Below are 21,582 nucleotides of genomic sequence, written 5' to 3' on the forward strand. Positions count from 1 at the left end.
GGCAGTCTCATGTTTTGTTTTTTCTTTCATCTCTGTTAACTTTGATGACTTTTTTTTAAAGCAAAGAATTGATAATAAAATATATTTTAGAATACAATCAAATTTAACATAAAATTTCATAACTCTTGAGTTTAAAAATGTTTAAAAGGCAAATGGAAAATAGTTAAATTTAATATAATATGGTTGAATCACAAAAAAGAAAAAAATAATATTTTAATTAATATTTTAAAAAGCTTATTTATTTTGGTAGAAAAGCACTAATAGTTTAAATTTAAGAGATGGGCTCGGTGGTAACTGTACATACCTTTAATCCCAGCCCTCAGGATTTCTGTGACTTTGTATAAAGCAGTGGTGGCTCACACCATAAGGAATGCAAAGGCTGGGGTAAGCTAATCTCTGAGCTCCAGGTCAGCCTGGCCTACAGAGCTTTTCCAGGACAGTCAGGGCTACACAGAGAAACCCTGACTTGCAAAACAAAACAAAACAAGGATGGGCAAAAGGGAGTCTTAACAGACCTTTTTTTGATTTACATATGAATAACGTAAATTGTTATATTGCTTAGATATAGTACTAGTGAGGCATTGAAAGCAGTGTAGCTGCCCAATAGTAGAAAATAATTCTTATGTAGCAGTATGATGAGTGGGTTAGAAGGCAGCTTTGGAAAGGGTTTTAGAATGAATGTCAACTGCCCATGGTGTTAGATGTGAGCAATTGTTATCTGGCTGATAAAATGAAGGGTGCTTTTAGTGTTTTCTCTGAATTTCAGATTTTCCAGATTATCTCCATATATCACGTTTCTTTAGTAAACATGTTACTTTAAAGCAACATTTAAGAAAATGTTACTTTAAAATGCAGTCAAATACACTCAATAATTTTGTAACCAGTTCTCTGTTTCACTAACCCCTTGAGTCAGGCACATTCAAAGAATTAAATACCAGTACTTTATAAAGATTTCTTGCCTTTGTCTTCTTGATTTTGTATGCTAATCTTGGAGTTTTCATATTTTTGTAAAATATTGATGTCACCTGCACAGTTCTATATTTTCCTGCTGAATTTTTTAAATGAAATGGAATTCTAGATACATGTAGCTTCAAATTAAAATGTTTTACTCTTTATCTAATCAGAATAAGTATTTAGAATGTATTGATAGTATTTAAATATTCTATGATCTTTCAGTAACTTAATTTGGTAAAAAACTAAGTTGCTACTTAATAATTGTACTGTATTGTATTTAGCTTTTTACTTTTAAAACATTTTGTAGGCTAAGAATGAGGCCGAATGGGAGGTTCGTTAATATTTGTTTTGTCTTGTAAAGACGTGTTAATGTGCCTCCTTTGTGGCTCGGAAGCTGGTAGTACGCTTAAGGAAGAGACTTGAGGTGGGCATATACCACCCCTGAGATCTGGTTATCAGGCCCAGTAATGATCTTGTGTTCTGGATTGGACTTTACCAAGATACTCAGAGACTTCAGATTGTTGGTTTCAGACTCCTGCCAATTAAACTTATACAATAATGAAATATAAACCTTATTGTCTGTCAATTGGCTCTTTCTGTTGGGGACTAGTGAAGAGATGTCTTTTTCTAGAAGTCAGAATATTTGCCTTCACTTCCAGAGGACCATTTCTCAGTTGTATCTCAGAGCAAAAAATTATTCTAGATTTTCTAAAGACTAATAAGGAGTCTACAGTGAATATTACAAAATATCCCATTGGGATTTGAGATGGTACATGTTACCTGTAATCAAATTCATTATGTTTGCTGAAAAATAAATTGACTATTCACATTAAGTGCAGTAAATGAAGACTTCATGTTCAATTATGTCAGAATTGACTGCCAAATCCAAAAGCATTTTTTTTTTTTTTTGATTTCTTTGCCTTTTTTTGTTCCTAGTGAACGTGACCTTAAAGTAAGAAGTGGATTGGGCAGAGGAATGTTTTCGGCAGGCCTCATTGCATCTGCAGCAGAAAAGGCTCCTGCTGCTTCATTGCTCGCTTTTTCCTAGACAGAGTGGACTCATAACATTGTTTTCTCTCCGTCCTGTTTAATGTTACCCTCTTTGGCTTGACATTATTGCTATATCTGTTAATAGATTAAACTGATTAACTCACCTTCTGGGCCTCAGAGACTCAGCTTATTCTCCTTGTGTGCAGATTTAATTAGCTTATTTCCCAAGGGGGGATCATATTTGCCTTGTTTACAAGTTTTTGCTCTTCTTTGCTCCTGAATCACTGTAATAGAGTCATGTCTAAGGGAAAGGTATGCTTTGCTTTTCTGTGTTCTAAAACACTGGAGTGTTTATGCTTTATTTGGATTGATTTTAAAGTGCTAGATCTTTCAGGACTTTACTGCAGTGACACTTCAGTTTGTTACCCGTGAGCAGGTCTATAGTTTGCTTAAAAACTTTCCCCATAATAAAAAAATGCATATACTTTGTTACTGCCTTTGTATACAGAACTCATTTGGTGGTAGACGTATAGCTGGCACATAACTCCACAAACAGCTACCGTGGTCATGTGAGTGACAAGAACACTTCTCTAGCTCAGTCTGAGCTGTGAGCTCTCTAAGAGCCATCTTGTTTAGTGACCCTGATCCAGCACAGCCTAGAGAGTTTGTTGTGTCTCTTACTCATTTGACAAGCTGCAGATACACAGATGCAGTTCCCTCCTTTAGCTGAGGATACAAACACTGCAGTGGGAACTTCGGAACATGGAGGCAGTGACAGTGGTCAGTGCTATTTTGAAGGGGCCTTGTGCTAGTCTCCCAGTGCCTCTGGGAGGCTGAGAGAAAGCTACCCAGTGCCAGAACTGCTTACTCTGAAATGTTTGGAAAGATGAGCATCTTTGAGTGTAGTTCAGGGTGCTCATAACATATGGTACATTTTATTCAAATTGCTGGTGTCTAGAGCACTTCTTTAATTATATAGTTAAGGTGAGCAGAAACATATTATCAAAGGGTTTACTCTGTAGACTTCCGTGGAAACAGGTAATTCAGTTTTATTTCTTTGTAACTACTTCCTTAGACCTTTCTTTTTGTCTTCTCTTCATTATTGTTATAGTTTTCAGGCTACTGTAGCCATCCTTTTTGCAGAACCCCCCTCTTCATCATCATCCATGCTTGCAGCAGCTGTGTCCTTGTCACAATTCTTTTACAACCTCACCTCTTTATTATTGTAAACCTGCTTTCCCTTGTCATTCGTATTGCTAGCTTTCTGTCGGAAATGCGAGGGACTGGGAACTTGTTCTTAGGATAGAACCCTGAAAAGAACAGGAAGAAGCCAAAAGTGATGATTTGGGGTCCTCATAATTCTTCTCGTCTCACATTAGTTGGTTGGTCCAAAATACATCATTTCTAGATCATCAAATTTGGATTGTTTATCTAGGCATAGCTGTTGTGGTAGTTTAAATATCTAGGGCCCCATAGACTCAATGTGTTTGAATGCTTGGCCCATGAGAAGTGGCCCTATGGGGGGCAATGGCCTTGTTGGACTAGGTGTTACTTTGTTGGAGGAAGTTTGTCACTGTGGACCATATGTGCTTAAGCCATGTGCAGTGTTGCAATTCACTCCCTGCTGCCTGCAAAAAAGCTCTTAGATGTAGATTTTTAGCTCCTTCTCCAGCGTGTCCGCATGCTGCCATGTTTCTCACCACGATGATAGTGAACTAAATATCTAAAATTGTAAGCCAGTGCCAATGAAATATTTTCCTATATGAGGGTTGCCATGGTTATGATATCTTTAAACAGCATTAGAAACCCCCAGCTATGATAGAAGTTGTTACCAGGAACTAGAGTTTTGCTGTAATAGACCTGACCATGTTTTGGGGAAACATGTTAGGAAAGCAGTGGAATGCTTTAAGTACTGCTTAGTGGGCCATAGTAGTAGGAGCATGGAAGACAGTGGTGTGCTGAGAGTGATTTGAACTGTTGGAGCCTGTCTGAAGAAGTTTCAGCAGGGAAGAATTTAATATGTGATGTTTTGGTAAAGAATGTAGCTGCTTTTTGCCCTTGTTCTAACAGTCTGCCTGAGGCTAAAGTGAAGAGTTTTTGGATTAATTGTATTGGCAGAGGAAATCTCAAATAGCCTAGTATAAACTTTGTCATGTGATCATTTGTAGTCACTCTTAAGAAGATCTATGAAAAGGCACATGCTGAGCAAGGAAAAGTACAAAATATACAACTTGAGGAAGAAAGGGGCACCAGGATGTGGAGTGGAGCTAAGTCCTGTGTTCAAGGGGATAAGCAGATTAAGAAATAGAATAAAGGGAGTGATCACCATAGGGCAAGACCCCTATCCATCTAAGCTTATGAAAATAAATTAATGAACAACTGAGGTCCAGGTGTTCACATATTTAATCCCTACACCCAGGAGACAAAGACATGCAGGTCTCTGAGTTCAGGGTGAGCCTGTTCTACAGAGTAAGTTCCAAGCCGGTCAAGCTTAGGCAGTGAAGGAAACCATGGAAAACAGAAATTTTGTGAGGATGTAATTGAGCAAGGGGACCATGTTTCAGCCCTAGCAAGCAGCAGAACTCGTCAGCTTTGGCCAAGTGGTTCTGGTTTTAGAGTCAATCATAGAAGAAAGGGATCATGGAATCTCCCTCTGTGACTAAGAAAAGCTGCTGAGGCCAGGTATGTGTCAAGGATGTCCCTGTATGGAAGTGTAGAGTCCATTGTGTGAAGCTGTAAAGTTGAAGCCTGAATTGCCTTGGAGATGACGACGTATTGGAGATGCCAGGCTCATGGGATACCTGCCACGGAAAGCTGCTAATAGAGTGAAACCAACCCAAGAGAAAGAAGTGTATTGCAGTCAACAACGCTTAAAGGAGTTGGAGATCTGGAGAACGTTTTGACATCAGACATGGAGATACAGAGCTTGGAGGTTTCCCATCTGGTTTGAGATCTTGCTTTGATCCAGTAACTTACTATCCTCCCTTTTTTCCATTTTGGATGGTAATGTATATCCTATGCCATCATATGTTGGAAGTGTCTGATTTGATTTTATAGAGGATTGCTGTTGAGATATTGTGTGAATCTCAAAAGAGACTTTGAACTTTTAAACATTGTTGAGACTGTGATAGACTATGGGAGCTTTTGGAATTGGACTAAATGCATTTTCCGTTATGGTATGGTTACAAACCTATGGGGGCCAGAGAATGTAGTGGTTTGGTAGGTATGGCCTTAATATAATCACAGGTTTGAACCTTTGGCCCATAGGGAGTGGCACTTTAGGAGGTCTGGCCTTGTTGGAGTAGCTGTAGCCTTGTTGGAGGTAATGTGTCACTGTGGAGGAGGGCTTCTTGGTCTCATGTATGCTCAAGCCAAGCCCAGTGTTACAATTCACTCCTTGCTGCCTGGGTTTCTTTTTTCTGTATTTCCTTGCACAGGGTCACCTTTCGACATTGACTCCACTCTTTGGTACTCCTTGACTATATTTTTAAGGATGAATTTTGTAGGATGATGGTTATGAGTATAGTCATGTGAGTGTAGCTCAAACTATCCTAAATATATATTTCTATGTCTTTTTCAGGCATTGTATTTAATCTATTTGTTTCCCCTGCTACCTTTGCACAGACTAGTAGGGGTTTTTGAAGCTTGATATTCGTGTAAATAATATATACTGGTATATTTCTGAAAAGTTGATTATATATTTTTATGGAAAATAGAACTGCTTTAGATATACTGGCATACTTATTATTTAAGCAAGTTCTTTTGTACATCATTTTTAAGTGAATAATCAACCCATACTTTGTTTATTTGTGTAGATTCATTTGCATGTATCAATTGTGTTTTAACGAGGGTGCGTCTACAAGTGCTGATAGATGTGACTAGAAAGAAGGAAACTTAATTTCTGTTTGATGACAAGAACAAGTGAAGATTTGACATTTGGTAATTGAGACACACCACATTATTTTAACTCCATTCCCTTATACCTGAATGCTATGAAAATATTCTCATGAGCCCAAGATCAGTGATTATTTGACCTTTGTTAACAGGTAGTCACTGAGTGTTTGTTGTTGGACAATTAGACTGTTCCAAGCCACAGTGTTCTGTCAATACGACATCTAAGGTTAAGAATCAAATAAGATAGTATTTGCTATCTTGATGCTAGTTGCTTGGGCCCTGCGGACGGTGTCTAGTGAATATTGGTGACTTTGGCGCTCATGTGGAGTAGGAAGAGGGTTAGTAAGAAAGTGGGGATGACAGAAGAGATTCGAGGGTCCTGCAAGGAAAACAGATTATGTAATTTTGTTACTCGTGTTTCTCTCCCATATCCAACGAGTTGTGGAATCCTGTGACCCCTTTTTATGATCTCAGAATTCCGATCTGTTGTTCTCACCCCAGTTGCTGTACCTCCAAATGTGTGTGGTAAGTTTGGAAGTGATCTTGCAATACTCTCTTTTGCCTGTCAAAAAGTGTGACTTTGATCATGTTACTGCCTTTTAAAAAACTGGTTTCTGTTTTCCTACTGACCTCTTGACCCTGGAGTACCTTTCCCTCCTGTCGATGAGTACTTGCTGTCATAGACTCTGTGGTTAGTTATTCAGTTGAGATTCTTGCTCTGTAATTGACCCAGTAGTTTTGTTCCTCACAATTCACTCGGCCTAAATGGTTAGATTTTTCTCTATAGTTTGAGTCCAAAATGGTTTCAGAAGCGCCCTAGTCCCATGATTTTATGCTGTCTTTTTTACGTCTTCCACTGACAGTCAGGTGTCTTCTTCTGATTTCCTAAAAGCCTGCTTTCATCTGGTCTTTACTGCTTCCGGCACTGTCTTGTAGATGTGCGCACTTTGTCATTAGTATACGGTAGCTCCTTGAGGACAAGAACAGCGACTTCCTTCAGTTCGTGCTGTAAAATTACTAGGGATGTATTTTTATTTACAACACAGATTCAGCAAAAAAACTTTCTTCCCTTAGGAAAAAAGCCAGTGACTATGCTAATGTCCCCAGTTGCACAAAAGCTAACTAATCAGTTCTGTTTACTATAGCATTTATAAAGATCGAGAATTTATATCAAGACTTGAGAACATGAGTTATGTTTTACACAATACTGAGCTTTCCCCAAATACTTCAACTCCTGGATTGGTCAGTGTTTAGTCTCTTGCTGTGTGGAAATGAATACATATTTGATCTTTAAAGAACTCGTGTGGGGAGGGGGTTGGCTTCGTGGTTAAGAGCCATCTTCCAGGTTGGTTGATCTTTCAGGGGAACCAGTTTCAATTCTCACACCCACATGGAGGCTGGCAACTATCTGTAACTCTAGTTCCAGCAAATATGATGCTTCTGATATTTGAGGGCACCAGAAACATGGATGGTGCATATGTATATACACATACATATAGGCAGAACACTCATACACATAAAGTAAAATAAATAAACCAAATTTAAAAAATGGTACCAGAGATCTGAGTTTCCTGATTATTCAGGGTAAGTTTGAGTAGTATAGTATTACTTTTCTTTTATCTAATTTAGTATTTTAAGTGCCTGATGTAGGGAGAGATAACAGTATTTAAAGAATAATATGGAAGCCAGGTGGTGGTAGTGGAGCACGCCTGTAACCTGAGTTCGAGGTCAGCCGTCTACAAAGCAAGTTCCAGGACAGCCAGAGGTGTTACACAGATACCCTGTATTAACCACGCCACCCCCAAAAAATGTAATATGGGTAAAACCTGAAATTGAGTGTTAGTCATATAGTATCTATCCTTATTAGAAATAAAATCCTTATTATAAATAAAACACAATTTTATTCAGAAAGAAGAGAGATGGATCCTGTATACAGGTTTACATAGGATTTAACATTTGCTTTGAAGTAGTTTATAACTGGATTTAGATATATTTGAACCTGGGAATAAACTAGTTAAAGTAGTTTTTAAATTATGTGTAATTTCACAACCTTCCACACGGTGGCAGAAAATCCTTTTGTATAGAAAAACAGCCAGGCAGTCAGAAAACTTGGTTTTAATTTGTAATATTTATCTACCCTATTTCAAGTATTAATATTCATTAATTATTTACGATATGCTATTTCTCTTTACATAGCTTATGTATATTTACTGACTTTGAAATAAAGTTGCTTTTTCTATGTCTTCTATTTAATTTTAATCCATTTTGAAGGGTTCATGAGTACCCCTGGAATAGCATGAGGAGAGTTACTTGATATCTGTTAGATAAATGTGTAATGTGTGAAATGATTTTATTTTAAAAATGAGTAATTGGTTCAATGTGATCTGTAGTGTTAAGTTACCTAGAATTTTGCTTAGTCATTTTATGGTTTCATTACTACGTTGATTTTTCCTTTCTTTTTCTTGCACTGCTGTCAGAAATCTTCCTTATATTTTCCTGGTCTTAATTGAAGAAGTTAATTCAGTCAATGTATTTTTATATAAATGCCCACTGTGTTTGAGGTACCCCCTAGACACTACTGACTGTGTGTAGTAAAAAACAAACAACAACAAAAATACTAAAAAAAGGCTGGCAGAGTTGCTCTGTAGACCGACCAAGGCCCTTGTGGTCAGGTCAGACAGACTGTGCTTGAGCTTACATCCACAGAGAACACACACACACACACACACACAAGAACGTGTGCATGAATTAATAACACACATGTACATACATTAATAATTGATTAATAATACAAGAAAAACAAACCCTAACAAGATAGGGTTTTGTTTGTCTTATTGTGTGTATGTGCATGAGCGTACAGATACTTTTGGTGGCTAGAAGGGGTGTCAGATGCCCTGAAGGTGGAGGTGCAGGCAGTTGGGTGCTGGACACTGAAAAACAGTAAGAGCCGTGAGTCCCGCACCCATTTCTTCTGCTTCAGCTCTGTCTTCTGTTTCCAGTCAGCGGGTAATAAACATCAAGTGCAAATTGTATTGGAGTTGATGTTTGTCATGTTTTTAGAACAAAATATATCTTCCATGAAAATTTGAAGAGTACACATGCAGCTTATACCTGGGCACGGCAGATTGTTGGGTGTGGCGTTCAGACAGATACGATGACCTAGGGTGAGCTCTCCAGCACTGCCTGGCTGATTCACCCTTGCACCGATGAGCACGTTGGGGGCCAGTTTTCCCACTTTCTTGTCCTCAGGGTTGATTCTCCCACAACTACACCTTCAGGGCCAGCTCTCCTGTGGTGCCCAGGTGACGTGTAGGGCTCACCCTCCTGAGCGCTGCAGCTGACGTGGGGCAGGGACAGCTCTCCTGCTCTTCTGACATCAGGGCCAGCTCTTCCACCTGCCTTGGGCATTGATGGGGGCTCATGTCTCCCCCACCTATGCTGCCACATGGAAGATAAGGAATGGGGACAGCTTTCCCATGCTCAGCGGTGGGGCTGACTCCCCCACACCTCCGCCAAGAGGGTCAGCTCTACTGTGCTGCCCAGGTGAGTCACAGGGTCCTCTTTCCAGAGTGCTGTAGCTGGTAAGGGGCAGGGGTCAGTTCCCTTGCCCACCACAGCTGGCAGGGTCAAGGGGATGGGTGTCTTTTCTTTTTTTAACAGTATTTTTATTCTTGGAGGATTTCATACAATGTGTTTTGAACATATTCACCTCCTGTCTTAGCAAGTGTTCTATTGCTGCGAAGAGACACCATGACCAAGGCAACTCTTAGAAAAGAAGCATTTAATTGGGGCCTTGCTTATTGCTCTAGAGGATTAGTCCATTATCTTCATGGCAGGAGCATGGTGGTATGCAGGCAGGTGTGGTGCTGGAGAAGTAGCTGAGAGCTAGATCCTGATCTACAGGCAGAGAGACTCCAGCCCACTCCCAGGGACACAGTTCCTCCAACAAAGCCACACCTCCTAATCCTCTCAAATAGTGCCCCCCTGATGACCAAGCATTTCAGTCTGTGAGCCTATGGGGCCATTCTCACCCAGGCCCCCAACTGCTGTCATAACTGCCTTCCCACCCCTTCACTCTACCTTTGACCTGTCTTCTGTCTCCCTCTTCCATCATTTATTTCTGCATAATTTGTTGTCAAGTTAGGATGCACATAGGGAATGAAACAAGCACAAAAATCTCATTTACACACATTTGAAATACCTGTCAGCTGACTTAGAAAACTGGGCTTTGTTGCGAGAACTGTAATGTAATTATTTAGGAAAACTGTTACTGAAAGTAAAATTTTAAGTTATGAAAATATAACTGGGTACTTTATGGTAAAATTTATGATTACATGATCATTGCAAAAATATAAAATATTCATAGACCACACCTCTGTTCTTTTAGCTATTTCTAGAATGCTATTCCTTTTTTCCTCTTGAAGAATATACATTTTGCAATATCGTTTTTTTTTCAAATTGCTTAAAATTGCCTGCAGTCATTTTGAAGGTACATTTTACGATTGATAAAAATTGACTTCCATGAGATTACTGAGACAGGCAGAGAAGCTCAGGATCAATTCTCAATAGAAATGTTTTGGTATCAGCCTCTTTTGTGTATTTAAGTGTACTAAACATTTAAACCTAATTTTTTAAATATTTATTTACTTATGTATATATGTATATAAGTACAGTGTCTGCATGTACATCTGCACACCAAAAGAGGGCCTCAGACAGTTATGAGCTGCCATGTGGGTGGGAATTGAACCCAGGACCTTTGGAAGAGCAGTGAGTGCTCTTAAACACTGAGCCATCTCTCCAGCCCAAACTTAAATATTTTTACAGGCATTATTTTTTGTCTCCAGTTTGATGAGCTCACTTTGGAAGTTTGCAAAACAAATTGTCTGATCAATTGTTCTTGTTTAGGGTTATTATAAAGGCTCCAAATCACATGCTTTTCGGTTTTCTTCTACTTTGGCATCCATGTGAGCATGTCCTATTTTAAACAAGAGCCAGACCCCCACCACCGTTACTGTTCCCTGAGGCTGAATGCGCAGTTATAGAATTTTTCAAGATGAAGTCTCATAAACTGTGTGTTCATAGCTGGTTGGCCTTTGGTGGTGACTCGGCCTTCAGGTTACAAGTATTCTCTTAAACACTGGTGGAATCATCAACTTTTTGTTTCTTTATTTGTCCAGTATTTTGGTTAAGTAGTGACCAATGATTTGAACAAAATGCACCTAAAATTTAGGTTGCTAGGTTATAAAAAGCTCAGTCTCATTGTAGGCCATTTAGGTTGGCCTGCAGACGAATTCCGTATGCTGTAGGGTCTGCGGCCATGCTGAAGAGCCGACACCCATCACAGTCTTGGTGCGAAATCTTGAGAGAGCATTTGTGCTGTAATAGAGGACAGATTTTTAGGAAGATGTCAACTTGACAATAGATTGTTTGGGTCTGTGACAGTTTGGGCTCAGTATGAATAATACATACACTGCAACTCTGATGAAATACCTTCCTCTCTAAGGGCTCTCAATTTAGTAGGAACATGTTACTTCTTTTGGCATTCTACTTTAAATGTGAGTTGGTTTTTATCACTTTAAAACCAAATAACTTTGTCTTCATTGTTAAGCTTGTAATAACTTAATTTACAGCAGCATTCACAGCACTGTTTCTAACAGCTTTTCTGCGACTCCATGAGTTTGATAAGATAAATCAAGATGTTATTAGAGCTAATTAATTGGCTTTTTATTTAAGCAATTTTATTTATTTGTTGTACTGCTGTTAGAATATACCATTTAAATATTTACCAAACAGCTCTTTCTACTATCAATTTAGCAATTATTCATTTATTTTTTTATGTGCACAAAAGCAAGGATAAAAATGACAGAAATTAACTTTCATGTCAAGCTTGTAAGTCGATCTGATTCTTAAAAAGTATGTTTTCCACTGTAATATGCAAGTGTTCTATTTGTAGCTGTGCTGTGACAACCTCCTCTGAGGTTGAAATGTTCCCTCCTGCAGGGATGCTCCTTAAGCAGAAAGGTAAACAGCACAAAAGAGCTTCAAGAAGTCCTTGAAACTGACCAGATTTACTAGGCAGCTCCCTGCCAGAGTAAGCAATAAAAGCTGAGAGTGTCCACCTCAGGTGAAGTGAAGCTGAGCATCAAAGAAGACTCTGAGACTAGACAAGCTGCCTGGAAGCCGGTTAGACCAGCTGACGCTCCTGGAAAGGATACTCTTCAACTTGTTGAGCTGCCAGCAGGCTGAGCAGTGTGCTCCAGGTTCCCAGCTCTGTGAGCTGTTACCTATGCTGGGGTGGGCTTTGGTGATCCAGCTGTCTTTGAGTCATTTCTACTTCTGTAAGTAAATCCTGAAAGGAGCAAAATAGACAAGACCAAGTTCTCAGCACAAAGGAGATTTATTTGCCTGAGAGGGGCAAGGGGCAAGGAATAAGAGACAAAAACAGGAGATAGAAGACAAGGGAGAAGGAAAAAGGAACCAGGGAGATGGGAAGGGATATTTACTCCTAGGGGACAAAGGACTACCTCTGGATAGAGAGGAGATAGACGTGACCCTTAGGCAAATGGCAGTTTATAAAGGTACAAGGGGAAACCCTATGTTAGGATGAGTTAGGATGAATTTTGCTTGGACATGTTAATTAGGGCAGCCAAAGGGGAATTTTTAGTTGCTGTATTTCAATACTTTGATGCTTTTGATACCTTATCATCCTTAGGGGAGGAAGTGGCCAACAATGGAGTAGACCTTGGTGGCTAGCTTTAGGAATGTAATCTTAACTGTTTTCAGAAAGGCAGAGGTAATGGGGGGGGGGAGGCCAGGCCTGCCAGAGTCATGTTTGCCATGTTTGGACCTGCTAGGGCCCTTCACCCATATTCCCATAAGTAACCCCAATAAAACCCATTGGTTCACAAAATTGGAGCTTGGTAGTATCTGTACTTTGGTCTGCCATGGGTTCTGTGTCTGGTATGAGTAAGTATGAATGTTGCATCTCCCCAGGAAATTCTCACACAGCAGTAGCTGTACATGTTGACTATGTACAACCTTAAAATAATTTCAAATTACCTTTATAGTAAATACTGACGCTCAGTAGAAATGTGTTTGTATGTGGTCAGTGATTTGCACTGTATTGTGTGTTTATCCATGAAATTGTTTAGTAATGGAGATTTTGTACTTTTTCATTCAAGATATACCATTTTTGCTAGCTTATTGAGTCCCAAAAGAATTGTAAAATTAAAAGTATTATCAAACAATAAATAAATAGTTACAGTGCATCATATACTAATTGGCAAAATGATTGTCGCAGGAACAAATGACTGTACGTATTTTCTGTATTCTCAGTTTGCCTTACATATTTCACATGTACCTAATCTGTACTTTCCCATGTTTACATGCGTGCACTGACTGACTGCTTTGTATGTTCTATAGGCAAAAACATATCACAGCACAAATGCCTAGAAGACTAAGTAGCTGATAGAGCAGTAAAGACAAATACTTAAATTATTCTAGACCATGTGTTCTGTGCCCGGAGCTGCACGTGTCTGAGTAAACTTGCTACATCAACATTACCTTGTATACTGTCTTAGAAGGACGGTGTTAGTCACATTGAGTCAGGAAGGGCTTGGGAAAGAGAGGCTGGGCTTGTCAGTGGTTGTCTTCTGAATTTAACTGCTTATTAAATCAAGACCTTGTGTGTGCTGTGTCTCATGGACTACTGACTAGACTGAGAACAGCACTAATTCAACTGTCTTAGGAAATTACTACTACTTGGGGCTTGGCTCAGAGGTGGATTATTCATCCAGCATACCTGAGGTCTGTTGGGACCCAACACTGGTATAAAACAAAAACAAAAGCCAAGAGCCTCTTGGGACTAGAGGGAAGGCTAAACTGTTAAGAGCACTGTCTAGTTTCAACTCCCAGCCCCCACATGGTGTCTCACAAGCAGCTGTAGCTCCAGTTCCAGATTATCTGACTCCTTTTTCTGACCTTCTGCAGTGGGTGTGCACATGATACACAGACTTATACAACCAAAACAGCATACATTTAAAATAAAAATAAAGGTGTATTCCTAGTTTAAAAAAATGGAAAAAAAAACATAAAAGGCCTCAAACAGAAACTCATGAGACATTTTAAACTGAATGTGATGTGAATGATTCTCTGTAAACCAGAAGATGAAGGATTGTTATATAATTCAACACTTGATAACAGTAAATTTTTTTTGGTAACAAGAAATGTGCTATGGTTTTATGAATGAAAACTGGTATGTGCTCCTGGGTGTTGGACTCAGGGCATCTCACATGCTCTTGTTCCTGGTTTCCTTGGAAATGTTTTGAGTTTTCTCTTTGGGTTTTTTTTTTCCCCCATTATAACGTTGACTCTACCTTTCTTATATATAAGTTTTTTTTTTTTTTTGTAAATAATTCCGAGTCCCATTAAGTTGAAATACAAGATTAATCACCTTAGGGATATTGTTTGCTGTGCCAGACTATGAAAATGATGAGCATGTTTTTATATGCATTGGTTGTCTGCTTGTTTGCTTTGGTGAAGTGTCTACTATCTTTTGCCCCTTTTGCCAGATTGTTGTTCGCTGTTCAGAGTTTTTACGTTTTGGATTCCAGTCCTGTCAGTGGTGTGCATTGATTTCTTCTACAGTTTACTTTTCATCATCTTAAAAGAGTCTTTTTAGAACAAAAGTGTTTAGTTTTGATGGTCTAGTTTATCAGGTTTTTCTTTTCATGCATCAGGCTTTTGGTGTAAAGTGTATCAACTTTTCACCTGCTCTGAAGACTGTTGCCCTGTTTTCCTGATGGTTTTCTAGCTTACATTTGATGCAATTGATTTTGAATTAATTTGCATGTGCTATACAGGGTTTAGTTCGGATTTCTTTGCTTTACTGTTCTGGATGTCCAGTTACTTCAGTCTCACTTGTTGAAAGGCTCTCTCTCTCTTGCACCGAATTGTTTTTGTGACTTACTAGAAAGACATGTCAAATTCATGATGTGTTTCTAAGTTTACTGTATTGAAATGTTCCAGTTTTAAAGGTAAAGTAAAATTAAGACAAAGCAAAATAAATCCAATTTCTCTGTTTGTCTCAAAATTGTGTGCTAGCTGCTTAGTAGTCTTGATAGTTGTGGGCATTGCCTTGGACAAGGTAGCTTGCATCACCTCTATTTACTGATCTCAGTTTTTAGGCCTACTGCTTTAGGTCCCACTTGTTTGTTTCTGGCTGCTCAGCCCTGAAATAACCACAGAGAAACTGTATTAATTAAATCACTGCTTGGCCTATTAGCTCTAACTTCTTATTGGCTAGATCTTACATCTTAATTTAACCCATTTTCATTATTTTATATTTTAGTATGAGGTTTGTGGCCTACCGGCAAGGTTCCATTTGGCAGCTCATGTCTTTCCCTTCTGATGGCTACATGGCATCTCTTGACTCCGCCATTTTTCTCCCAACATTCAGTTCAGTATTCCCCACCTAGCTCTACTCTTTTGCCCTATTATAGGCCAAAACAGTTTCTTTATTAACCAATGGTATTAACAGCATACAGAGGGGAATCCCACATCACTTCCCCTTTTCCATTTAAATCAAAAGGAAGGTTTTAACTTTAACACAGAAAAATTACATATAACAAGACAGGCATCAAGCAAAAATTCAGTTACAATATTTGTATCTACTTTATCTTTTATCATAACTAAGGAAAACTATAACTATTCTTCAATTCCATCAAAGACCCCAGAAGGATATAATATTACCTAAGTAAACAGGAAGTATATTGTAAGCAACGTCCAAAACTCTAGAATTGACAAAGACATCTTGCTGCCTGGACAATCACCCAAAGTTCTTCTGTACCATTGGGGCATCCATCTTCAGCCTACAGGCCCATAGTATCTAGCAAACTTTTCCATGAAGCAAGAAATTTCAAAGACAGTTTCACCTATATTGGCAGATTGTCAGTCACTTTCTTCTGTGTCCTTCAGAATGACTTGCAAACTCTTTCATGAAGCAGGAGCTTCAGAGGACTGTCTCACCTTTAGGCAAGTTCAGCAGTTATTTTTCTGTGAGCCCTGCATGTCTGATTCACACAGCATATCATAAAGCAGTCCAGTCAATAGCAGTTTCTTGCCCAAATGGCTAACAAACTCCATAGGAGCCTTTTTGATTCCCATCTTCCTTTTGAAGTAGATTGGTGCTGCCAGGAGCAGATGTGTCTCATTATCATGAAAAGTGCTAAATTTTTAAAACATTCTGAAGGTCTCTGAAAGATTTGAAGAATAGCTAACTGAAAATCTAACTAACATGACTACAAACTTGACTATTATAGATGACTATATATTAACCTTTATTTCTTGATTATACATCACATTTTTAAATGGGCTGTATAAACACAAAGCCATAATCAAGAGTAGAAACACACACACATACACATATATATATAAAACAAAATTGATCTTAAATTTGTATCAATAAACCAAGATCTAAACCAATGAAAAGTATCCATATTCTTCTTTAAATGTAAAAAAGAAAACATTTATAAACACTATTTGGTAATTTGGGTATAGTTCTCTCCAAACTGCTTCCTGCTTTTTGTTGGGCAAGGTAATTTTGGGGGTCTTCACGGTGACCTTTTAGGGGTCTTGGTCCATAAAATCACATTAGCCTGGAATGAATCCACAGGTTCTCATCCTCTGAGGAAACAAAAGAAGAACCTCTTTTCCAAAGCAACATATCCTTAGACTCAAATTTTGAAGTCAATAAACCTTTAAAATATATATCTTGGTTTAGCTTTGCAGTCCCCAGAATCAAATGTCTCTCTACAGTCAAAAAATTCAAAGAAAGACGGGCGGTGGTGGCACACACCTTTAATCCCAGCACTCGGGAGGCAGAGGCAGGCGGATCTCTGTGAGTTTGAGGCCAGCCTGGTCTAGAAGAGCTAGTTCCAGGATAGGAACCAAAAAGCTACAGAGAAACCCTGTCTTGAAAATCAAAAAAAAAAAAAAAAATTTCAAAGAAAACACAATAATATACATAATCTAGGCTCTCTGTGTATTTTCTATCTTTATGTGCCTTATTTTTCTTTACTCCTTTTAATTTATGACTGTCTGTATTCTGTTTCTTTAAAGATTTTGTTTTGCTTTTTAAAAAACCATTTACTTCTTTTTATAACTCTCTATACTCTTTTTCTTCCCTATCCCAAGCCTATGTACAGTTTTTAAACACACTGTGTCTCATTTAGAGATCTTTTATGTCTGAATCTGTCCTTATTGCATATATGTAAACCTTTTCTGACCAGGACTGCTTCTTAAAATGCTAAGTGCTTCTCAAAAACCTAAGCAGCGGCAAACAATTGCTAGGGCAAACAAGGCCCTGCCTGCTTGCTCTGCCCAGTTCAACATGGCGGAAGTCTGTTCAGTGCCTCTGAGATTGCCAGGTGGGAGCCACACCTTCATTACCTCAACTCTGGTAACCAGTTGGCCCATGCTGTCATCAAATAACTTGCAGCACGCTGCCCGCAAACCCCATTTAAATGCTTGACCTCCTGAAAGAGCCAAAGTTTGCAATGGCAACACGGCCCAGAAAGCTCCGTTTTTTTTTCTGCTACCGCTGAATCAGAAAAACCTCTAATAAAGGAGCCACAGTGTTAGGCCATGCTTAACTCTGTTCTTTTGTGCCTAGAATTCCTTTTTAAGCTTTGTTCGGTTCTACGTGGATATAGTTGACCACGTTGGAGTGCCAATCTGTTGTTGGAGGCTGCTTGTTCATTCCTGGCTGCCCAGACTCCTGAAATAATCACACAGAAACTGTATTATTTGCAATACTGTTTGACCAATAGCTTAATCTTATTTTTGAATAGTTCTTATATCCTAAACTAACTCATCTCCATTAATCTGTATCACCACATGGCTGTGGCTTACCGAGTAAAGTTCTATCTGGTGTCTGTCTCTGGAGGGGCTACATGGCTGCTACCTGACTCTGCCTTCTTTTTCCTGGCATTCAGTTTAGTTTTCACACCTAGTTCCACTCTGCTAAGCCACTGTCTGAAACAGATTCTTTATTAACCAACGTTATTCACAACATACAGAGGGGAATGCCACATCAGCCTACACCTTATCTGTTAATTTCAAATTAACTTTTAGGTTAGCATACTTACTCATATAAATTAGGTTAGCATGCATACAAAGTGATGTATTTCAGTATGACAATTCACATGTATCATTATGCCTTGTTATCATCTGTTCCCCCCAACTCCACACACCCCCCGGTCCATGCCCCATCCCCATCTCACTGATTCCCTTTATTTCTCCCTTCTTGTTCCTTTAGATTTAGGTCAGATGGGACTTTGCTCTGGAGACCTTTTCTGTACCAGGCCTCATTTCTCAGCTGAAGCATTCCCATGGCACTCTGGGTCCATTTCTACTATGGCAAGTATCACACGCATTCCTTTCCATTAGTCCTCAGTGGTGACTACTTTCTCCCTTGTCTGCTGCAGCACTAAATTATAAGTTGCTTTGAGCCGGAAATTGTGAGGTCGTTTTGTACCCTTCATTCCCGACTGTGAGAGTCCACCTAGTAAGGAATTGCTGATATATGGACAGTAAGTGTCACATCTCTTCATTTTTATGGTGACTATTATTATTTTTTGGAGTCACTATCTTCATACTTTTGAAGCATGTATCATTTATGTGAATATTTATTGTCTTATAAATTCTGAAATGTCCAAGATTAGTATCTACTGAAGGGAAGAATTGTTATCAGTAGTGAATGTAAATTTCCACCCCAGGTATTTCCGATGAGGCTGAGATTTTGCTGAGTAAACACAGCTAGGTGGCCCTTTGTGTGCACATGTTTATGCAGGCGCACATCCACTCTGGCTTGACGACAGTATGGCCGTACAGTGCCTTTCCCAGTTCTCCACCTTAGTTTTTTAGTTTTAATTTTTACTATTTTACACATAGGTGTGTTTTTTCCACAGTTCGTCTATGCACTCCTTTTATGTGTGGTGCCTCTGGAGGCTAAAGACTACATTGGATCCTGTGAAACAGATAGTTTTGTCACGGTCTCCCTGGTCCTCTGGAAGAACAGCCAGTGCCCTCAAACACCGGTCCATCTCTCTAGCCCTCCACCACTTTATCATGACAGGACTTTCACTGAGCTGGGACTCACCTTTCAGCTGGACTGGCTGGCCGTTGAGTTCCCGCTCTCATCCTGTGTCTCACTCTCCAGGACCCGTGTCACAGACACCTGCTGCTCTTCTCGGCTTTTGTTCTCTCCATGGATTTTGAGGAGGATAGAACTTAGTTCCTTATACACAAGCAAAAACCACTTTACTGGGCTATCCAGGAAATAGGTGGAGTTTTTTTTTTAAAGATCTGATTATATAGCCATTTTTGAAATGGTTCAGTACCAGTACACATGTGAAGAGTGTTGACGCAACATTGATACATCGCTCTTAACTAAAGTCCATTATTCACACTGGCCTTGTTTTTTCCTGATGACCTGTTTCTGGCTCATAATCCCATCTAGACGATCATAGCCTCCACTGAACAGTGAGAATTTTTCAGATTTTCTGTGTTTGATGACTTTGATAAGATCAAAGAGTACTATTTATTTTATAGAATATTCTCTTGTTGACATTTTCTGACAGTTTTTTTTTTTTTTTAACTCATGAAGATAGGAAGTGCGGTGTTTGAGGAGACCATGGATGTGAAGGGCCATTCTCCTCGCTGATATCAAGGGAACATTAGTGCCGTTGTTTTTACTTCGTTAATGCTTGGTCAGCTTACACTGTAGCTAGACAAGTGCCTGGCATCCTATCCTTACCTTTAGTGGTGCTTATGTTAATCATCTCATTTTGATCCAAAGATGTGTGTGTGTGTGTGCATGTACGTGTGTGTCTGACAGAGTCTCACTGTGTAGCCCAGGATTGTCTCAGACTTTGAGCCCTTCTTCCCCTGCTTCCTCGTGCTGCAGATTGTTCATGATAGGTGTCTTTTAAACTCTTTATTCATTTTATTGTCAGTTTAATTAATCTAGATAGTACGAGTTGTAAATCATTTAATTCAGTGCCAGTTTATAACACATTCACACTGCCATGTCTATGGATACAATTAATATAAGCACCGATAGAGGATAAAGATAACAGAAGACAGACACTTGTCCAGCCACCAAGATGAGGCAATTTCTATAAGGAAATGGTGTACAGACCATGACTTAAAGCCTGGTACATTTGGACTCCTTTAAGACTAATTGTTTTATTTCCAAAAAAATGTTTTCCCTCTGCTCCTTTTCAAAGAGCTTTTTAACTTTGATGAAGTTTTTAGGAATAAGTCATTTTACTCTGCAGTTTTATTTGAACTTGTAGAGATTTGATTCAAAGGATTTTCTGAAAATTGTTATAAATGGGGCATATATCTAGGCATTTTGACAGATTCCTATGTTACTGTAATAGTGAGTGGATTTTCTGTAAAGCAGTACTTGGATAGTGTAGGCTTTCATGTGCCCATATACTTAAGTGTGTGATAACTAGTGATAGGGATTCAGTTCTGGTTTTGTTGTGGTGCTGTGGTGGTCTAAGAAAGTTGGTATTTTATGTCTGACCGACTTTGGTATGTCGTATATCTATCTTAGCCATCTGTGAGGCTGCTGTTTTTGCTGGTGGAGCTTGGGTATTTAGAATGAAATGCAAGTGCAGGGCCTCCACCCCTGTTCTTCCAGCTTTAAAGTGTGTATGCTTTTCTTTTGATTGCCTTCCTATTGTTTCAAGTGATTCTCTTTGATGTCCAAGGCTGTTCACTTACTTACAATCCCCATTAGAGGCGTTAGCATTCATAAGAATAATTGCATAGACTTAGATACAATTTGCATGGATTTCTATTGACTGGTTTGTGTATTTTTAGCTTAAAAATATATCCATTATTTTTTTCAGTAAATTTTCACATGATAATAATAAAACTCTTCGATTTAGTGAAATGAACATACTCTAAGAAACTTAAACTTGAATGTATACTGATTAAAAGAGAATGGAATGATAAAAAACTTGAATATATACTTCCATTACCTATTGCTTTATGTTAAAAATTTTAAGATATGATAGGTAGCATCCAACATGTATTGCAAAACATTACTTACTGGAAAAATTGAAGTCCATATACATGGCTTTCCTTTAATGTTTTTGTTAATTCACCGGTATAAAGGAAATCTGCTTGCTGAAATACCAACAGAACATAGTATAAAGCAGTCACTCGTTTTCCATTAAATAAGTTCCTTTCTTAGCAAAAAAAGCATGCCTGTCTTCCAGGTTCTGTAGTTTCTTGTACACTATTTATGTAATTTTTCCAGCTTCTGTAATAGTCCCAACATCTGGATGTTTTACAGTGATACAAAATGAATCTACTCTTAAAGAGTGTGTTGTGGAAATTCCTGTTTAGGGAGTCTTTCTGTGAGGACTCTTTCTTTCTTTTTTTTTTTAACATTTATTTATTTCTTTATTAATTAATTAAAGATTTCTGTCTCTTCCCCACCGCCGCCTCCCCTTTCCCTCCCCCTCCCCCAATCAAGTCCCCCTCCCTCGTCAGCCCAAAGAGCAATCAGGGTTCCCTGCCCTGTGGGAAGTCCAAGGACCACCCACCTCCATCCAGGTCTAGTAAGGTGAGCATCCAAACTGCCTAGGCTCCCACAAAACCAATAGGTGCAGTAGGATCAAAAACCCATTGCCATTGTTCTTGGGGTCTCAGTAGTCCTCATTGTCC

At 38.9% G+C, this 21,582-nt stretch overlaps 1 protein-coding gene across 2 annotated transcripts in view; it reads left to right on the top strand.

Moving 5' to 3' along the window:
* The window catches only part of Sdhaf3 (succinate dehydrogenase complex assembly factor 3), a 44,073-nt gene that overhangs the window by 3,958 nt on the left and 18,533 nt on the right, over positions 1-21,582 (top strand). Inside the window, exon 2 of one of the 2 annotated variants that reach the window (XM_050162278.1) lies at positions 18,155-18,255. The exons of the other annotated variant lie outside the window; for it this stretch is intronic. Within the exon in view, the coding sequence (XP_050018235.1) occupies positions 18,155-18,255 (101 nt within the window). The remainder of the gene's footprint in view (positions 1-18,154; positions 18,256-21,582) is intronic. 2 annotated transcript variants of the gene reach the window in all.

Source organism: Alexandromys fortis, unplaced genomic scaffold (assembly GCF_014885135.2).
Source record: "Alexandromys fortis isolate MF-2015 unplaced genomic scaffold, M_Fortis_MF-2015_v1.1 scaffold_110, whole genome shotgun sequence".
NCBI lineage: Eukaryota > Metazoa > Chordata > Mammalia > Rodentia > Cricetidae > Alexandromys > Alexandromys fortis.